At 48.1% G+C, this 17,422-nt stretch overlaps 2 protein-coding genes across 7 annotated transcripts in view; one reads left to right on the top strand and one right to left on the bottom strand.

Moving 5' to 3' along the window:
• The window catches only part of Pex14 (peroxisomal biogenesis factor 14), a 152,618-nt gene extending 147,812 nt beyond the window's left edge, over positions 1–4,806 (bottom strand). The window contains exon 1 of the mRNA XM_070037350.1: positions 4,711–4,806. Coding sequence (XP_069893451.1) covers positions 4,711–4,746 — 36 coding nt within the window. The 5' untranslated portion in view covers positions 4,747–4,806. The remainder of the gene's footprint in view (positions 1–4,710) is intronic.
• On the top strand, positions 4,592–17,112 carry Dffa (DNA fragmentation factor subunit alpha). 6 transcript variants are annotated; one of them, XR_011375569.1, is made up of 7 exons: positions 4,592–5,007; positions 6,158–6,940; positions 10,146–10,307; positions 13,164–13,306; positions 15,509–15,698; positions 15,884–16,279; positions 16,834–16,920. XR_011375569.1 is itself a non-coding variant. In XM_070037354.1 (7 exons), the coding sequence occupies exons 2-6, from the start codon at positions 6,721–6,723 to the stop codon at positions 16,057–16,059; spliced, it is 891 nt and encodes a 296-aa protein (XP_069893455.1). In that variant the 5' UTR covers positions 4,592–5,007; positions 6,158–6,720; the 3' UTR covers positions 16,060–16,107; positions 16,834–16,917. The 6 variants fall into 6 exon arrangements, 5 of the variants coding, with proteins under 5 accessions (XP_069893455.1, XP_069893454.1, XP_069893453.1 ...); XM_070037354.1 differs by having other exon boundaries at positions 15,884–16,107; positions 16,834–16,917; XM_070037352.1 differs by having other exon boundaries at positions 4,594–4,928; positions 15,884–16,035; positions 16,834–17,112.
• The last annotated feature ends 310 nt before the right edge of the window (positions 17,113–17,422 follow it).

Raw genomic sequence — 17,422 nt, 5'->3', positions numbered from 1 at the left:
AAAAAAAGCTCAGGGACAGCACCCTGGCTGAGTTCAAGCCCTTTGACCACTACCACCATCACCACAAAAACAAAAAAGCCAGACACACATTACACAAAGTCCACAAACAGATCAAATTAAAGTGGGATAAACTGAGTCAAGATAAGATCAGCCTTTAGGGGGTTAGGATACTGATAGGAAAGATATGGAAATAGGAGGGGGTGTGTTGAAGTATTGGAATATTTGATTATTTCTTGTGCTAGAGAGAACCCAAGGATTTGTGCATACTAGTAAAATGCCTGATTTGGTTTCTTTTTTTTTTTTTTTTTTTTTTGTCGGTCATGGGGCTTGAACTCTGGGCCTGGGCGCTGTCCTTCAGCTCTTCAGCTCAAGGCGGCACTCTACCACTTGAGCTACAGCGCCACTTCCGGTTTTTCTGGTGGTTTATTGGAGATAGGAGTCTCACGGTCTCTCCTGCCCGGGCTGGCTTTGAACCGCGATCCTCAGATCTCTCAGCCTCCTGAGTAGCTAGGATTACAGGCAAGAGCCACCAGCGCCCGGCTGGTTTCTTTTTTCTCTTCTTTCTTTCTTCCTTTTTCTTTTTTTTTTCTCTTTCTCTCTTCCTTCCTTCTTTCCTTTCTCTCTCTTCTTCCTCCCTCCCTTTTTCTTTTTTTTTTTAATTTTATTTTATTTATTTTTTTGGGTCTGGTCGTGGGGACTGAACTCTGGGCCTGGGCACTGTCCCTCAGCTCTTCAGCTCAAGGCTAGCACTCTACCACTTGAGCTACAGTGCCACTTCCGGCTTTTTTTTCTTTTTGCTTATGTGGTGCTGAGGAATCGAACCCAGGGCCTCAGGCATGCAAGGCAAGCACTCTACCACTGAGCCACCTTCTCAGCCCCCCTCCCTTTTTCCTTCTTTCTCTCTCTTTCTTTCTTTCAAGACAGGGTTTCTGGGGCTGGGAATGTGGCTCAGTGGTAGAGTTCTTGTCTCACATGCATGAGGCCCTGGGTTCAATTCCTCAGTACCACATAAACAGATAAAGCTGAAAGTGGCACTGTGGCTCAAGTGCTAGAGCGTGCAAGTGTAAAGCGAGGGCAAGGGCGAGGGGGGGGGGTCCCTACAGAACTTGGGCTGACCTGCAACTTGCTTACATGGCCTACGTTAGCCTCCAATTCACTATCCTCCTGCCTCTGCCTCCTAGGTCTGAGGTTACAGGTATGGATCTCAACACTCAGAACCAGTCTGATCTCTTGATCTGCTTAGTTATTAAAGATACGTATTTACTTTGTGAAAATGCCCCAAGCTGTATACATGGTTTGTGTACTCTCCAATATATGTACAAACTACAGTAAAAAGTTTAGGAAAGGGGCTGGGAAGATGGCTCAGTGGTAGAGCGCTTGTCTTGCATGCATGAGGCCCTGGGTTCGATTCCCCAGCACCACATAAGAAAAAAAGCCAGAAGTGGCGCTATAGCTCAAGTGGTATAGCACTAGCCTTGAGCTGAAGAGCTGAGGGACAGTGCCCAGGCCCAGAGTTCAGGCCCCACGACCGGACCCAAAAAAAAAAAAAAAAAAAAGTTTAGGAAAAAAAATTGTGGTGGTCCCGGGGCTTTGGAACTCAGGGTCTTAATGTTGGTTCCTGAGCAAAATTTTTGCTCAAGGCTAGTGCTCTACTATTTGAACCACAACTCCACTCTAGCTCCACTTTGGTGGTAAGTTGGAAAATATCATAGCCTTTCCTGCCCTGGCTGTTTCTGATCCACAATCCTCAGCTCTCAGCCTTCTAAATAGCTAGGATTACAGATGTGAACCATCAGCACTCAGTGGGGGAAAAAAATCTAGATTAAAACAAAGAGAAAAACCAATAGTATCTGTTTCTTGACTGAACCCTGAATTTTAAAATGTGGAATAAATTACAATGTAGAATATCTATTAAATAACATACTTTATCAGTATTAAACTTCATATATGGGCTGGGAATGTGGCTAGTGGTAGAAATCTTGCCTAGCACACATGAAGCCCTAGGTTCGATTCCTCAGTACCACATAAACAGAATAAGCCAGAAGTGGTGCTGTGCTGTGGCTCAAGTGGTAGAGTGCTAGCCTTGAACAAAAGAAGTTCAGGGACAATACCCAGGCCCTGAGTTCAAGCCCCAGGATATGCAAAAAACAAATGCAAAAAAAACCTTTATGTGTGATAATGTTATAGTAGTTATGAAGAATAATGTTACTTTTATGAAAGAAATATTCTAGGATGATATTTTCAGAGATCTGTAAAAAATACACATTTTATATATTTTTATTTTATTTTATTTTTTGCCAGTCCAGAGCTTGAACTCAGGGCCTGGACACTGTCCCTGAGGCTCGTTGTGCTCAAGGCTAGCACTCTACCACTTGAACCACGGTGCCACTTCCAGCTTTTTCTGTTTATGTGGTACTGAGGAATCGAACCTAGGGCTTCATACATGCAAAGTAAGTACTCTTATCACTAAGCCACATTCCCAGCCCCACATACTTATACTTTTACATAGAAAAGTCGTTGAGCCGGGCGCTGGTGGCTCACGCCTGTAATCCTAGCTACTCAGGAGGCTGAGATCTGAGGATCACGGTTCAAAGCCAGCCTGGGCAGGAAAGACCGCGAGACTCCTATCTCCAATAAACCACCAGAAAACCGGAAGTGGCGCTGTAGCTCAAGTGGTAGAGCGCTCGCCTTGAGCTGAAGAGCTGAGGGACAGCGCCCAGGCCCAGAGTTCAAGCCCCATGACCGACAAAAAAAAAAAAAAAAAAGAAAAGAAAAGTCGTTGAGACTAATCTACACTTAATCAGCAAAACAAAAAACAAAAAAACAAGTGGAGATGTGGCTTAAGTGATAGCGCACCAACCTTGAACTAAAAGGCCAAGAGATGGCACTCAAGGCCCTAAGTTCAAGCTCCAGTACTGGACCAAAAAAAAAAAAAAAATTAAGTAACCTAGCCAAGATCACACTGTTAGTATGAGGCTAGGATTCCAAGCCAGAGGGCCTTGCTTGAGAGCCTGTACTAGAAACCTAACTCTACACTGTCTCTCAAAGAAAGACAATTGTTCACCTATCATCATCTGGGAACAGAGGCCAATATCACAGGGCCAACTACCAAACTGTTTGGGAGAGAAAGAATTCTGGCTCAGCTCCACAGATCCAACCTAATGCAACTCTTTTCACATACCAACCAGGTTCAAGGAATTATCCAAACGGCTCTTTCAATCCCACCCACCTTTGACTGGGAAAATGGAAAATAATCAGGTTGGTAAGGACTTGAAAATGAAATAGGCAACTGCCAAAGATAACTGCATCATTTAAATGCAAATTACCCTGGTATAGCCATGCACATTGAGAATGCTGAGACAGGAGGATCCAGAGTTCCAGACTCTGCTTGGTATCTAGAGGGGTTTAAGTTTTCTCCACGCTGCCAGAGCATTCTGGTGCAATCTCAACTTTATCAGCTTTGGAAGGGAGGGTAAAGGGAAGGCAGGGCTGAAAAATCAAACAAACGCAACTTCCAGAACCGAAGGAATCCCTGGAGCACGACAATGGGGCAAGACTTTCAGCAGCCCGCACAGCACTGGTGAAACACAGGAATCCTACAGGAATCAAGAACTGAGAACACACCACCCTTGAACACCAGCCTAAGGCATTCCTAACACAGAACAGTTCCGAGAAAGCCCGACCCTGAGGAGCCTGGGCATTGCAACAACCTAAGAGGGATCAGGCAAGAAAGAGGGCCCTCTCTTCTCAGACACCCCAATCTCCAGAACCCCTGGTGTTGCTGTACAGTGCCGACATCTTCCTGAATTGCTCACAGAAGCTGGAGGACACCTTTAAGCGTTCCAACTCCTTAAAGTGCGGTTCCTGTAACAGATGCATCACGAAGGAGCCAGACGTAAGAATCATTAAGCAGCAGTCTTAGGCCGAGGAGGAAAGGGAAGTAAACCGCTAAAGCTCTTTAAGGTGCTTCGGGAGATGCTGGGTGCACGCTGACGGCCCGGGCTGAACTTTCACTGACTAGATTACTATTCTCTAGGTCTAATCCTAACTCAACTGAAACGTGGGTGTCTGACTAGGTGGACTCGCGCGGATCTGGGTTCAAGCCCCGGCGTCAGCACCGGACCTCCCTGGGGCTCGGAAGGCCACAGCCCCGGGGCCGGGCGCGGCTCCTGCCCCGGAGCCCGGGCTGTCCCCGTCGCCCCGAGCGGTCCGAGTCCACGCCGGACCCTCCAACTTCGGCGACGGAGGCGCCACGGGGACGAACGCCGGCGAGGCTGGCGGCGGGCCGCTCGCGGAGCTGAGGCGGGGGGCGGGGTGGGGCCCCCCGAGACCCCGCGGGTCGCGACCCGGCCGCCCGGGCCCGGGCCCTGAGGAGCCGGGCCCACCCCGAGGGCCCGCCGGGACGGCCGAGCCGCCCGCCGCCTCTCCTCAAAGCGGGGGCCCCGCCACCGTCCCCACCAGCTCGAGGGGGCGCGGAGGGCCGGCCGGAGCGGGGCGGGGGGCGCGGCCGAGCCCCCCCGAGTGCCGCCACCGAGGGGCCGCCGGAGGAGGGGCCGGGCTGAGGGGACCGGGAGAGGGGCGGGGCCCGGGCGGGGACAGCAACCGGGGCCCCGAGGCTCCGAGCGCGCGCGGTCCCCTCAGCCCGCCGTCCGCCGAGCGCCCCCTCCAGCTGGGGTCGCCGCCGCCGCGGAGCCGTTCAACTCCCCGTACCTGGTTCGGCTGCTCAGCCTGCTCCGAGGACGCCATCTTTCGGAGGCCTAACTAATCAACCGCCGCGGGACGAGATTTCTCCCAAGTGCCCTCGCTCTCGCTCAGCGGCCCAGACCAAAGCAGAAGGGATTGAGCCGGTCGATGGGGGCACTGGCGTGGGGCGAGAGGGCGGGACCTGGCACGCGCGTGCGTCGCCGTGCGGTCCGGAGTCGGTGGTGGTAAGCTTGCCATCACGTGTGTGGATGATCGTTATTCTCGGGTTAAATGTCTGCGCGTCCCCATCGTGGACCCTAAGTAGTAAGTGAATGTGATGATAAACGAATGTGAAGAAGCATGGAAATTAGTTTTCAGTCGTTCCGTAACATTCAGAGTGCCTAGTATTTGCCAGAAAGTTCTGTAGGCTCTGGAGTCCAGCCAGGACCCGCCCAGCCGCCTGCGAGCCCGGGACAAACCCTCACGCACGCAGTTACCACGGTCCCCGCGCCCAGTGAAGGTCGGTGAGGTTTCCCTCTAGAAGGAAGGCATCCCCAGGCGGGTCCGTGACTTCGATGGCAGAATGCCCATGTCCCGGCCTCGTTTTCCCTCATTTCCCATCCTGGGCGTGGAACTCTATGTCTGGTTGCAGATCTACTGCATACCCTCACGAAGGCTGAATTATTAGATTTCTTTTTTTGTTCTGTTGGTTGGCTTTTGGGGGACCTATGTAGCCCAAGCTGGCTTTAAATTCACAATCCTCCTGCCTCTGCCTCCTGAGTGCGGATTACAAGAGTACCGCCATGTCTGGCTTTCAAAATAAGTTTTTGGGTTTTTTTTTTTGCCAGTCCTGGGGCTTGAACTCAGGGCCTGGGCGCTGTCCCTGAGCCTCTCTGTGCTCAAAGCTAGCACTCTACCACTTGAGCCACAGCACCACTTCCGGCTTTTTCTGTGTATGTGTACTGAGGAATCGAACCCAGGGCTTCATGCAAGGACTCTACCAAGCCACATTCCCAGCTGCGGATAAGTATTCTTAATGTCCATTTCTATTTATTTTCTAGAATCAAGCCACACATAAAATAGATGCTAAGCAAATTCTTTACCCTTGGACAATCCCAGAGCAAGAATGTGGTATAAAACAATAGCCTACTGTATATTTACACATTTTTTTGGGGGGGGGGTCCAGTTGTGGGGCCTGAACTCTAGGCCTGGGCGCTGTCCCTCAGCTCTTCAGCTCAAGGCTAGCGCTCTACCACTTGAGCCACAGCGCCACTTCGGGCTTTTTCCTTTTTGCTTATGTGGTGCTAAGGAATCGAACCCAGGGCCTCATGCATGCAAGGCAAGCGCTCTACCACTGAGCCACCTTCCCAACCCTATTTACACATTTTGTTTCAAGATTCCAACCCAATTTACACAGGTACAGTGGGAAATAAAATACCAGCAGAAACCTGATGTTACCTCTTTTTTCCTTTAGGTTACTTGGTTGTATTTTCAGCAAGAGTGAAAAACTACACTCTTCAAATTTTAAAACCGATTTCCATCAAGTCAGCCTGAAATTTGGGACACTTTAAAGATCTCTTCACGTTGGAAAGAGAAAACTAGTAAGCATACAACAGTGACCAACTTTTATTTAAGTATCAAAAGTATGCATGTGCATCTGTAGTTAAGGATGCAGTACAAATTCAAGGGTGCACATGTATGCGTGCACTTGACTATGCAAAATAAACCTCTATGTAACTCATTTCTGAATGTGCAATTGAGACTCCTAAATACGGGTTAAAAGCAGGACTGAGGATGCAGTCCAGTGGTAGTGCATACACCTAGTGTGCATGACACTGAGTTCCACCGCGCATCACCCAATAAAAACCAACAAGCACCAGCCAACTCCAGCATCGACGTTTTCGGGATTGAACTCAGAGAGGACGACTCCCGTCAAATTCCAGGGCCGCACGTGATTAGCAGCAACTAGAACTACATTTCCCAGCGTGCCTTTGGCCTAGCGCGTGATTTGCTGAGAAGAAAACTACATCTCCCGGCATGCCACAGGAGGGAGTGGAGGCGGGCGGGCCGCTCCCAGCTCGGCGCTATTTCCCGGAGTACGTCCGGTTCCACCTTGAGGGGATGGAGGTGGCTCGGGGCTCCGGCGCCCCGGATCCCGGCGATCCCCGACCTCTCAAGCCGTGTCTGCTGCGTCGCAACCACAGCCGCGAACAGCACGGCGTAGCAGCCTCCTGCCTCGAGGAGCTCAGGAGCAAAGGTTGGCACGGGACCGGGACTTGAACTCGAGGCTGGGATGAGGATGAACTTGTCCGGCGCGACCTGGGGGCGGGGGGAGGGGGGCGCGGATAGCCGGGGAAGGTGACTTGGGCTGGAGTCCCGGGACAGAAATAGGCGAGGTGGATCAGCGTGATTGACAGGTTTCAGGCACTTTAACTTAGCCTCTTGTGAGACTAGCGATGGGAGAAATGAAGACAAGGAGCAAAGTACAAATCAACACTGGCTCCGCTGAGTGTCTGGCTTAAAATAATCCCGATTGTGGTTCAAACAGAGCTTCATGTATTCCTGCCACTCCGATTGATGAAGGCGGGCCCTAGGGCAAGCCCTGCCCGGGCTCCACCATCAGCTCCAACGGGTCCATCATCAGAGAGACTCTAGGGTCCAGATGTTCTGGGCCTGACCCCATCCCTACTGCTTGACCTTGCACTTAATTAACCACCTCTGGTTTTTAATTATCGCATCAGCCAGTTGGGAATATTTCCAGCCCTGCTACCAAGGGTTGTTGGGATTTTCAAATGAGATAATATATTCAAATGACTTACAATTGTTATTAGCCTGTAGCAACAAATTATGTATCCAAAGAAGTTCTGCAGGCTTAACATGTGAGCCAGCCACATGCATTTGTGTTAGCACTGGCAGAGTTTCCCCTGTCACCAAGGCACAACAGCACCTTATAGGTGATATCAGGCCTACGAGTGACCTAAACTCTCTAAATGGTTTGGTGACATGGATTTTGCCACATCACTGTTGACGTATTTTTTTCCTGGCATTGGGTTACTTCAATTTTAATGCCCCTTGGTGCACTGGCTGGATGTCCTTGGCACAGAGGTGTGTGTTCTCTGCAGCTGGGTCTATAGGAAGCTAGCTGTTCTATTTTGAGTGACAGCATTGCTGACATATATTTGTAGTCTCTTAATCCAGGCTTGTTAGTGCTTTAGGCATTACTGTCATTCAACGGGATGGTACACCTGACCTTGGAGAAAGCTTTTGGCTCAGTGATAGTAAAAATGAAAAGATACTATGATGTGATGTGGCTCACACCCATAATCCCAGCACTCTGGAGGTTGAAGCAGGAGAATCTCAAAAGAATTTAAAGACCAATGCCTGGCACTGGTGGTGGGCCTATATTCCTAGTTATCAGGAAGATGAGTTGTAAGCATCACTGTTAGAAGTCAGTCTGGTTAGACAAATCTAAGAGACTTTTTTTTTTTCTTTTGCCAGTCTTGGCGCTTGAACTCAGGGCCTAGGGCACTGTCTCTGAGCTTCTTTTTTGCTCAAGGCTAGCAGCGCCATTCCTGGCTTTTTCTGTTTATGTGGTACTGAGAAATTGAACCCAGGGCTTCAGGCATGCTAGGCAAGCACTCTACCACTAAGTCACATTGCCAGCCCTCTAAGAGACTCTTATCTCAATTAACCAGCAAAAAGCAGGAAGTTGAGATATAGCTCAACTGGTAAAATACCAGCTTTGAACAGTGAAGCTAAGCAAAACATTGACGCCTTGAGTTCAAGCCCCAGTTCCAGCTCATACACAAAGTTTGAGACCAGCCTAGAATACATATAGGCCCTGTCTCAAAAGAAGAAAAAAAAAGGGTGAGAGTCAGACACCAGTGGCTCATGCTTGTAATCTAGCTACTCAGGAGTCTGAAATCTGAGTATCATGGTTTGAAGCCAGCTGGGGCAATAAAAGTTCATGAGACTCATCTCCAGTTAACCACCACAAAAACCAGAAGTGGATCTGAAGATCAAGTGGTAAAGCACTAGCCTTGAGCATAAAAAAAACTCAGAGGCAACACCCAGGCTCTGAGTTCAAACCCTAAGACAGCAGGAAGAAAGGGGGGGGGGGGAGGAAGGAAGGGAGAGAGGAAGAGGGAGAGAGAGAAAGAGAGAGAGAGAGCTGATAACATAATAAAGCCACTAAATGCTGTTTAAAAAGGAGAATGTAATTGGATAACCTTTAGCAAAATACATTGTATGCATCTGTGGAAGTACTACAGTGAAAACCACCCTTGGCACAAATTTTTTTTAAAAGAAAATGAAAAGATCCTAAACTTTAAGCATCTGCATCTTATAGTTCCTGTGGGCTAGAACTGGTGCAGAAAGGGGGGGGGGAGTCCTCTCCCCTCTCCCTCCCTCCCTCTCTCCTCCCCCCCCCCCATATTGACACATAAGAGAACTTACAATGACCACTGAAAAGTCAGTCACTGGTGGCTTACACCTGTAATCCTAGCTATCAGGAGGCTGAGATCTGAGGATCACAGTTTGAGCCAGCCAGGTAGGAAAGTCTGTGACACTTTTTTTTTTTTTTTTTTTTTGGTCGGCCGTGGGGCTTGAACTCTGGGCCTGGGCGCTGTCCCTCAGCTCTTCAGCTCAAGGCAAGCGCTCTACCACTTGAGCTACAGCACCACTTTCGGTTTTCTGGTGGTTTATTGGAGATAGGAGTCTCACGGTCTCTCCTGCCCGGGCTGGCTTTGAACCTCGATCCTCAGATCTCAGCCTCCTGAGTAGCTAGGATTACAGGTGTGAGCCACCAGCGCCCGGCCCTAGTCTGTGACACTCTTATCTCCACTAAACTACCAAAAAAGCAGAAGTGAAGTTGTGGCTCCAGTGGTAGAGTGCTAGTCTTGAGCAAAAGAAGCCTAGGGACAGTGTCCAGGCCCTGAGTTCAAGCCCCAGGATTGGCACAAAAAAGGAGGAGGGGGATCATAATACCTGTGTTATAGGATTGATTTTTTTTGTTGTTTTTTGTCAGTCGTGGGGCTTGAACTCTGGGCTTGGGCGCTGTCCCTGTGCGCTTCAGCTCAAGGCGATCGCTCTACCACTTGAGCCACAGCGCCATTTCCGGTTTTCTGGTGGTTTATTGGAGATAAGAGTCTCATGGACTTTCCTGCCCGGGCTGGCTTTGAACCAAGATCCTTAGATCTCAGCCTCCTGAGTATCAAGGATTATAGGCATGAGCCACCAGCACCCGGCAGGATTTTTTTTTTTTTTACATGAAAAGCATTTAGAACAGTATGGGCATATGTAAATACTATATAAGTGGTAATAATTATATGGTTGTTACCATAGTGGTTGTTATTGAGCAGGAATTCTACGCAGCTCTGAGGGCAGAACATTGAAAGTATTAGGACAGGTAAAATACAAATATATACAGATATACTTAGTGGTAAATCATTTTCTCTTCTCAGCCTGTGAGATTCTGGCCATTGATAAGAACCTGACACCAATCACCCTGGTTCTAGCAGAAGATGGTACCATAGTGGATGATGATGATTACTTCCTTTGTCTTCCTTCCAATACTAAGTTTGTGGCTTTGGCTTGTAATGAAAAGTGGACATACAACAATTCAGGTAAGAAAAGCTAGCCATATACACCACATCTACCATGATTTTTTTGTTTTTGCCAGTCCTGGGGCTTAAACTCTGGGCTTGGGTGCTGTCCCTGAGCTTTTGCTCAAGGCCAGCACTCAACCACTTGAGCCACAGTGCCACTTCTGGCTTTTTCTGAGTAGTTTATTGGAGATAAGAGTCTCGTGAAGGGCTGGGAAGGTGGCTCAGTGGTAGAGCGCTTGCCTTGCATGCATGAGGCCCTGGGTTTGATTCCTCAGCACCACATAAGCAAAAAGAAAAAAGCCAGAAGTGGCGCTGTGGCTCAAGTGGTAGAGCACTAGCCTTGAGCTGAAGAGCTGAGCGACAGTGCCCAGGCCAAGAATTCAGGCCCTACGACCGGACCAAAAAAAAAAAAAGAGTCTCATGGACTTTGCTGCCTGGACTGGCTTCAAGCCATGATCCTCAGATCTCAGCCTCCTGAGTAGCTAGCATTGCAGGTGTGAGCCACTGGTGTCCAGTCCATGATCTTTTAAATGATTATACTAATTTATATTTACACCACACTGTGTAAGGATTCTCCACATTGTCTTTTTCCTTTTCTTTTTTTTAATTTTATTTTATTTTATTTGTGAGCATACTGTACAGAGGGGTTACAATTACATGGGCAGGATAATGCATACATTTCTTACCAAGCATTGCAGCCTCCTCCTTTTTTTTTTTTAATTTTTTCTTCTTCCCCAGTACTGCAGCTTGAATTCTGGGCCTTATGCTTTTGCTTATTAGCTTTTTCACTCACGACTGGCTGTCTACCATTTGAGCCATACTTCCACTTGTGGTATTTTCCTGGTTAATTATGGATAAGCATCTGTGGGATTCTTCTCCTCAGGCTGGCTTGGAACTATAATCCTCAGAACTCAGCCTCCTGAGTAGCTAAGATTACAAGCGTGAGCCACCAGTGACTGGCTATCTTTTGCTTTTTGATAGTAGCCACTGAAGTGCTGTGGTATCTCATTGTGGTTCCAATTTATTCCCTAGCATTATTGATCTCATGATTCATTTTGCTGCACTGGTAACAACCTGGTTGTTGTGTGGTTGTCAAAGCACTTATGCAATAAGTGTTCATCTGAGCACCTTCTATGTGCCAGACACAGAACTAAGTCCTGGGGATAAAGATGAATGAGACACGGTTCTCAATCAACTAAAATACTGACAGCAACTGAAATGCAGCATGGCAGAGAAATCAATATGATAAGCTGGAATGGAGTCAGGCTGCTAAGGCCTGAATCTTGGCTCTTCCATTTATTAGTTAGGTGACCTGGGCAAATTGCATTACCTCTTACTTCCTTACTGTCATAATAATTACAAGCCAGTGCCAGTGGCTCACACCTATAATCCTAGCTACACAGAAGGCTGAGATCTGAGGATCGTGGTTCAAAACCAGGCAGAGCAGACTACTCAGAGCCTGAGCCCATAGACTACTCAGAAAAAGCTAGAAGTGGCACTATGGCTCAAAAGGAAGAAAGCTAACCTTGTGCACAAAAAGGTTCAGGGACAGTGCCCATGCCCTGAGTTCAAACCCCAGGACCTACAGAAAAAAATTACAGGACCTGTTTCCTAGTACTGTTGTAAGGCTAATATAATCAAACCAGTGTTCAATGATGCTATTAACATTAGAGCCCAGAAAAATTCAGTAGTGGAGAGGCTGCTGTGTACTTTGTAGAACCTTTAGCTATAACACCCATTCTCTTACCTCTGGGTGCAGTGCCTCAGCTGTGACAAACAAGAATGTCTCCAGTCTTTATCAAATGTGTCACATTAGTGGGCTGGGAAGGTGGCTCAGTGGTAGAGCGTTTGCCTTGAATACATGAGGCCATGGGTTCGATTCCTCAGCACCACATAAGCAGAAAAAAAAAGGTCGGAAGTGGCGCTGTGGCTCAAGTGGTAGAGTACTCACCTTGAGCTGAAGAGCTGAGGGACAGTGCCCAGGCCCAGAGTTCAGGCCCCACAACCGGACCCAAAACAAATGTGTCACATTAGTAATGCTCAACCAGTCTTAACTGGTACAACATAGGGATTCAAGAACTATTACTTATCACTGTTACCATCACTGGAGATTCCAAGTCAACTGATATTAGGGATAAAAGATCAAAGAACTAAAGGAATATCTTTAAGAAAGTCCATTTGTGTGCCTCTAAGTTAAGGATATCACCCTTTAGCAATGTCTCTACCAGCCACCATTATACATGGAGCCAAAGGCAGCAAACAGTGGCTTGCTCCAATGAAGGATGGGCAAATACCATGCCCAGGAGACATGCTGGTGAAAATAAATGTTTTAGTGTACAGAAACAACACACCCTTAGCTGGGTGCTGATGGCTCATGTCTCTAATCCTAGCTACTCCAAGATATGAGGATCATGGTTCAAAGCCAGCCCAGGCAGAAACGTTCATGAGACTCTTTTATCCAGTTAACCAGCAAAAAGCCAGACAGGAAGGTATGGCTCATGTGGTAGAGGGCCAATCTTGACTGAAAAAACCCAAGCAATATGTGAGGCCCTGAATTCAAAGCACACATACATATACACAAAATACCCAGACACAAATAATTGAAAGGGAGGTGCAGGACCTTGGGCCAGACGTTGGGGTTAAGTGTCTTTTTCCCATCGAAGAATATAGAGCAGTTATGTACAAACAAACTGAAGTCAGAAGAAGGAAAATGACAGCCTAAGCTGGGACTTGGCTTTCCTTTGGGTCCTCCTGGTGGAATGGTCCCGAGTGTCTAGAAGGATACACTCATCGTCCAGAAGTCTGTGTGTCATCAGAAGAGACACAAACAGTGCTTGAACTTATGGTGACCAGCATTCTTTTTCCTTCTATCAGATGGTGGCACAGCTTGGATTTCCCAGGAGTCTTTTGATGTGGATGAAACAGACAGTGGGGCTGGAGCGAAATGGAAGAACCTGGCCAGGCAGCTGAAAGAAGATCTGTCCAACATCATCCTGCTCTCAGAAGAGGACCTCCAAGTAAGCCCTCCACAAGCGGGAGCCTCAGCCGGCCTCTGCCACCCCGCCACGAGCCTTCCAGGCATCGTACTAGCGATGCCTTTAGTGCTTAATTTTTATTTACTCATGTTTGCAGTGCTCTATTTGAATGGAGGGCCTTGTGCAAGCTAGGAAAGTGCTTTGCCTCAGCAATTGTTTGTTTGTTTGTTTGTTTTTGTCAGTTGTGGAGCTTGAACTTTGGGTCTGGGTGCTGTCCCTGAGCTCTTCAGCTCAAGTCAGGTGTTCTAACACTGGAGCCACAGCACCACTTCCATTTTTCTGGTGGCTAATTGGAGATAAGAGGCTCAAGGACTTCCCTGCCTGGGCTGGCTTTGAACTGCGATCCCCAGATCACAACCTGCTGAGTAACTAGGATTACAGGCATGAGCCACCCAGCTGGCTTGTTATTGTTTTGTGCCAGAACTGGGTTTGAACTCAAGTCCTGGGTTCTTGCCCTTAGTGTTTCTGCTCAAGGCTGACCCTGTACCACTTGAGTCACAGCTCCACTTCCAGTTTTTTGATGGTTAATTGTAGATAAAGAGTCTCATAGCCAGGCTGGTAGCTCATGCCTGTAATCCTAGCTACTTAGGAGGCTGAGATCTGAGGAATTCGGTTCAAAGCCAGCCCAAGCAGGAAAGTCCGTGAAACTCTTATCTCCAATAAACCACTCAGAAAACCAGAAGTGGCACTGTGGCTCAAGTGGTAGAGCGCTAGCCTTGAGCTGAAAAGCTGAGGGACAGCGCCCAAGCCCAAAGTTCAAGCCCCACAACCGACCAAAAAAAAAAAAAAAAGTCACAAACTTTCCTGGCTGGCTTTGTACCATGATCCTCATATCCCAGCCTACTGAGTAGAAAGGATTGCATTGCAGGTGTAGCTACAGGTGCCTGACCCCTTTGCTCAACAGTTTTTGTGTGTGTGTGCCAGCCCTAGGGCTTAAATTCAGGGCTTTGAGGTTTTGTGCTCAAGACTAGCACTCTACCACTTCAGCCACAGATCCATTTCTGGATTTCTGGTGGGTAATTGGAGATAAGACTTTCATGGACTTTTCTGCCTGCCTCCTGAGTAGCTGGGAATATAGGCTCCCTGCTTTAGGTTGCATTTTTAAAACAAAGTATTTTAAAGCTCTGGACAAGTATAGCTAAAAAAATTTAATGTTAAAATCATTAGAGGAGGGTTGGGAAGGTGGCTCAGTGGTAGAGCGTTTGCCTTGCACGCATGAGGCCCTGGGTTCGATTCCTCAGTACCACATAAGCAAAAAGAAAAAAGCTGGAGGTGGTGCTGTGGCTCAAGTGGTAGAGCGCTAGCCTTGAGCTAAAGAGCTGAGGGACAGCGCCCAGGCCCAGAGTTCAGGCCCCATGACTGAACTCAAAAAAAAAAAAAAAATCATTAGAGGAACTTTTGCTTTCTTTTTCTTTTCTTTTCTTTTTTCTTTTTTTCCAGTCCTGGAGCTTGAACTCATGTCCTTGAGCCTTTCTGTGCTCAAGGCTAGTGTTCTACCACTTGAGCCACAACACCACTTCCAGCTTTTTCTGTTTATGTAGTACTGAGGAATCGAACCCAGGGCTTCATGCATGCTAGGCAACACTAAGCCACATTCCCAGCCCTGCTTAAAACATTTCTATTGATTCAGAGTGTGTGTGTGTGTGTGTGTGTGTGTGTGTGTGTGTGTGTGTGTGTGTGTGTGTGTGTGTGTGTGTGTGTGTGTGTGTGTGTGTGTGTGTGTGTGTGTGTGTGTGTGTGTGTGCATTTATGTATAGCTTTGTAAACAAATTGGGGTTTGTTTTGGGTTTGTTTTTTTTTTTTGCCAGTGCTTGAATTTAGGACCTCTTGCTCAGCTTTCTTGTTCATAGTTCCTGTTCTACCACTTGAATCATACCTTTAGTCTGGCAATTTTGCTGGTTAATAAGAGTCTTGATGTCTTTTACTGCCCAGGCTGGCTTCTAACCAGGATCTTCTAATATCTGTAGTTAGGATTCCAGATGTGAGCCACTGGTATCTGTCTAATCTTGTTTTTAATAAAGCATCAAGACATCATTTTCCCATGTTAGAATAATCTGGGAAGAGTTGAGTGCCTCTCTCTGGGTCCTCAGCCAGCCAGAATAGGTCACTGAGTGGCTGAGTTAGTTCTGAATGGACATGTTTGGGAGAAAGAGCTCCATATTTAGAGTCCTGGTGGTTTTGCAGGTGCTCATCGACGTACCATGTTCAGACCTGGCTCAGGAACTTGGCCAAAGTTGTGCCACTGTCCAAGGTCTTCAGAACACACTTCAGCAGGTCCTCGACCAGAGAGAGGAAGCCCGCCAGTCCAAGCAGCTTCTGGAGCTTTATCTCCAGGCTTTGGAGAAGGAGGGTGGCATCTTGTCCATGCAGAAAGGTAGGGCTCCCACTGTGGTGGCTGGGGGTGGGGGTGGACATTCAGAAAACTCAGGAGCCTCCCTTCCCTCAAGAGAAGACAGTAAGACAGCCAAAAACCCCGTAGCGCCATTTCCCTCTTGCCTGATGGGTTATGTGGCCATGTGGTTTGGCAGCGTGCTGATCTCTGCTCTGTCTGCTTTGCAGAGTCCAAAGCAGCCTTCAGCGAAGAAGTGGATACTGTGGACACAGGCAGCGACAGAGAGATTGCTTCCAAAATTGCTCTGACAAGCCAGATCCTTACCACCCTGAAGGAGAAGCCGGCTCCAGAGCTGAGCTTATCTAGTCAGGATTTGGAGGTGGGCGAGAATCAGGGACTCTGAGCTGCGGAGGAAGACTTGCTGTGGAGATGTAGCATGACTGCAGAGATGGTGGGATTTCCTTCCCCCCTCTGCAGACCCTGGATGATAGATGCCAGCTTGGCCTTGTACATCCAAAGCATTCACACATGTCTCCTTTAATCAAGATGGCTTTTACAAGAAAATGGGTATACTTCCTCAGCTCATTACACCCTGGTCCACACCGGACAGGGAGGGCAGCAAGGTACAGGCATCTGAGGCAGCCTCTGCTAGTTGTCATGGGACAAAGACCCAGTAGTAATTCCAAGGCCTGCAGAATAGCACATCAGAAGGCATACTAAGGGCTGGGGACACAGCACAGTGGTAGAGCACTTGCCTAGCATATGTGGAATTGTGGGTTCAATCCCTGGTACCACCAAAAATAAGCAAATAGATAAGGCTGAGTTGCAAGGATCATCTTGTGCTGGCTATCTTTAGACCAAAGAACTAGAAGCTTGACAATGAGCGGGTGCTACTTTTAACCTTTGTCCTTGTCCCCTCCTCCCCCATCTCCTGAATACCTCCCTGTTGTAGACAGAAGGGAAGGAACTTGTATTTACTTGAACATAGCTCAGTTTCCTGTTATGTTGAATAGGGTAGGGGTGGGGGAAGGGAGACAGCAGGTGGCCACATAGTAAAAGAAAGCTGACGTTTCAGGGCAGATATAACATACCCTGACTTGCTTTCCTAAAGAGAACCATGGAAGCTGAGGTGAGGGCACGGAAGCAGTGGTTTTCATGGGTTTTGTTCTTGTCGCAGTTGGTTTCTGAGGAAGAGCCCCAAGCACTGGCTGTGGCTTTGAACTGGGACCTAAAGAAGACGGAAACCGTTCAGCAAGCCTGTAACCGGGAGCTCGCCCTGCGCCTACAGCAGATGCAAAGCTTGCGATCCCTCCGCAATGTTTCAGCCAGGAACCATTCCCTGCCCAGGGACCTGCAGAGCCCTAAACGAGCCAGACAAGATGCCACATAAACCTGCCGCGGAGGAATGCATGCTGGCCTTGGGTTTTGTTGTCAGTAAATACCTCCAACCTCCTCATTATTTTGTTACTGCATTCTGCTCTACTCCTCCAACTTGTTTTCCTCGCACCGGCTGGAAGCCTCACTTATGCTAACTCCACAAAAGCTATTCCGCCTACTTCAAATGTTGGGGCTGTACTAGCAGGTCTTTGCCTCAGAAGTACTTGTGTTCATGTTCTGTGTTTAAAAATACTTTCCAAGCCAGGCACCTGTGGCTCACGCCTGTAATCCTAGCTACTCAGGAGGCTGAGATCTGAGGATCACGGTTCAAAGCAGCCTGGGCAAGAAAGGAAAGTCTGTGTCTGAGACACTCTGATCTCCAATAAACC

The sequence above is a fragment of the Dipodomys merriami genome, unplaced genomic scaffold (assembly GCF_024711535.1).
Source record: "Dipodomys merriami isolate MVZ:Mamm:240054 unplaced genomic scaffold, mDipMer1.0.p SCAF_28, whole genome shotgun sequence".
Classification (NCBI taxonomy): domain Eukaryota; kingdom Metazoa; phylum Chordata; class Mammalia; order Rodentia; family Heteromyidae; genus Dipodomys; species Dipodomys merriami.
The sequence above is the reverse complement of the archived record's forward strand: the minus strand, read 5'-3'. Positions and strand labels throughout refer to the sequence as shown.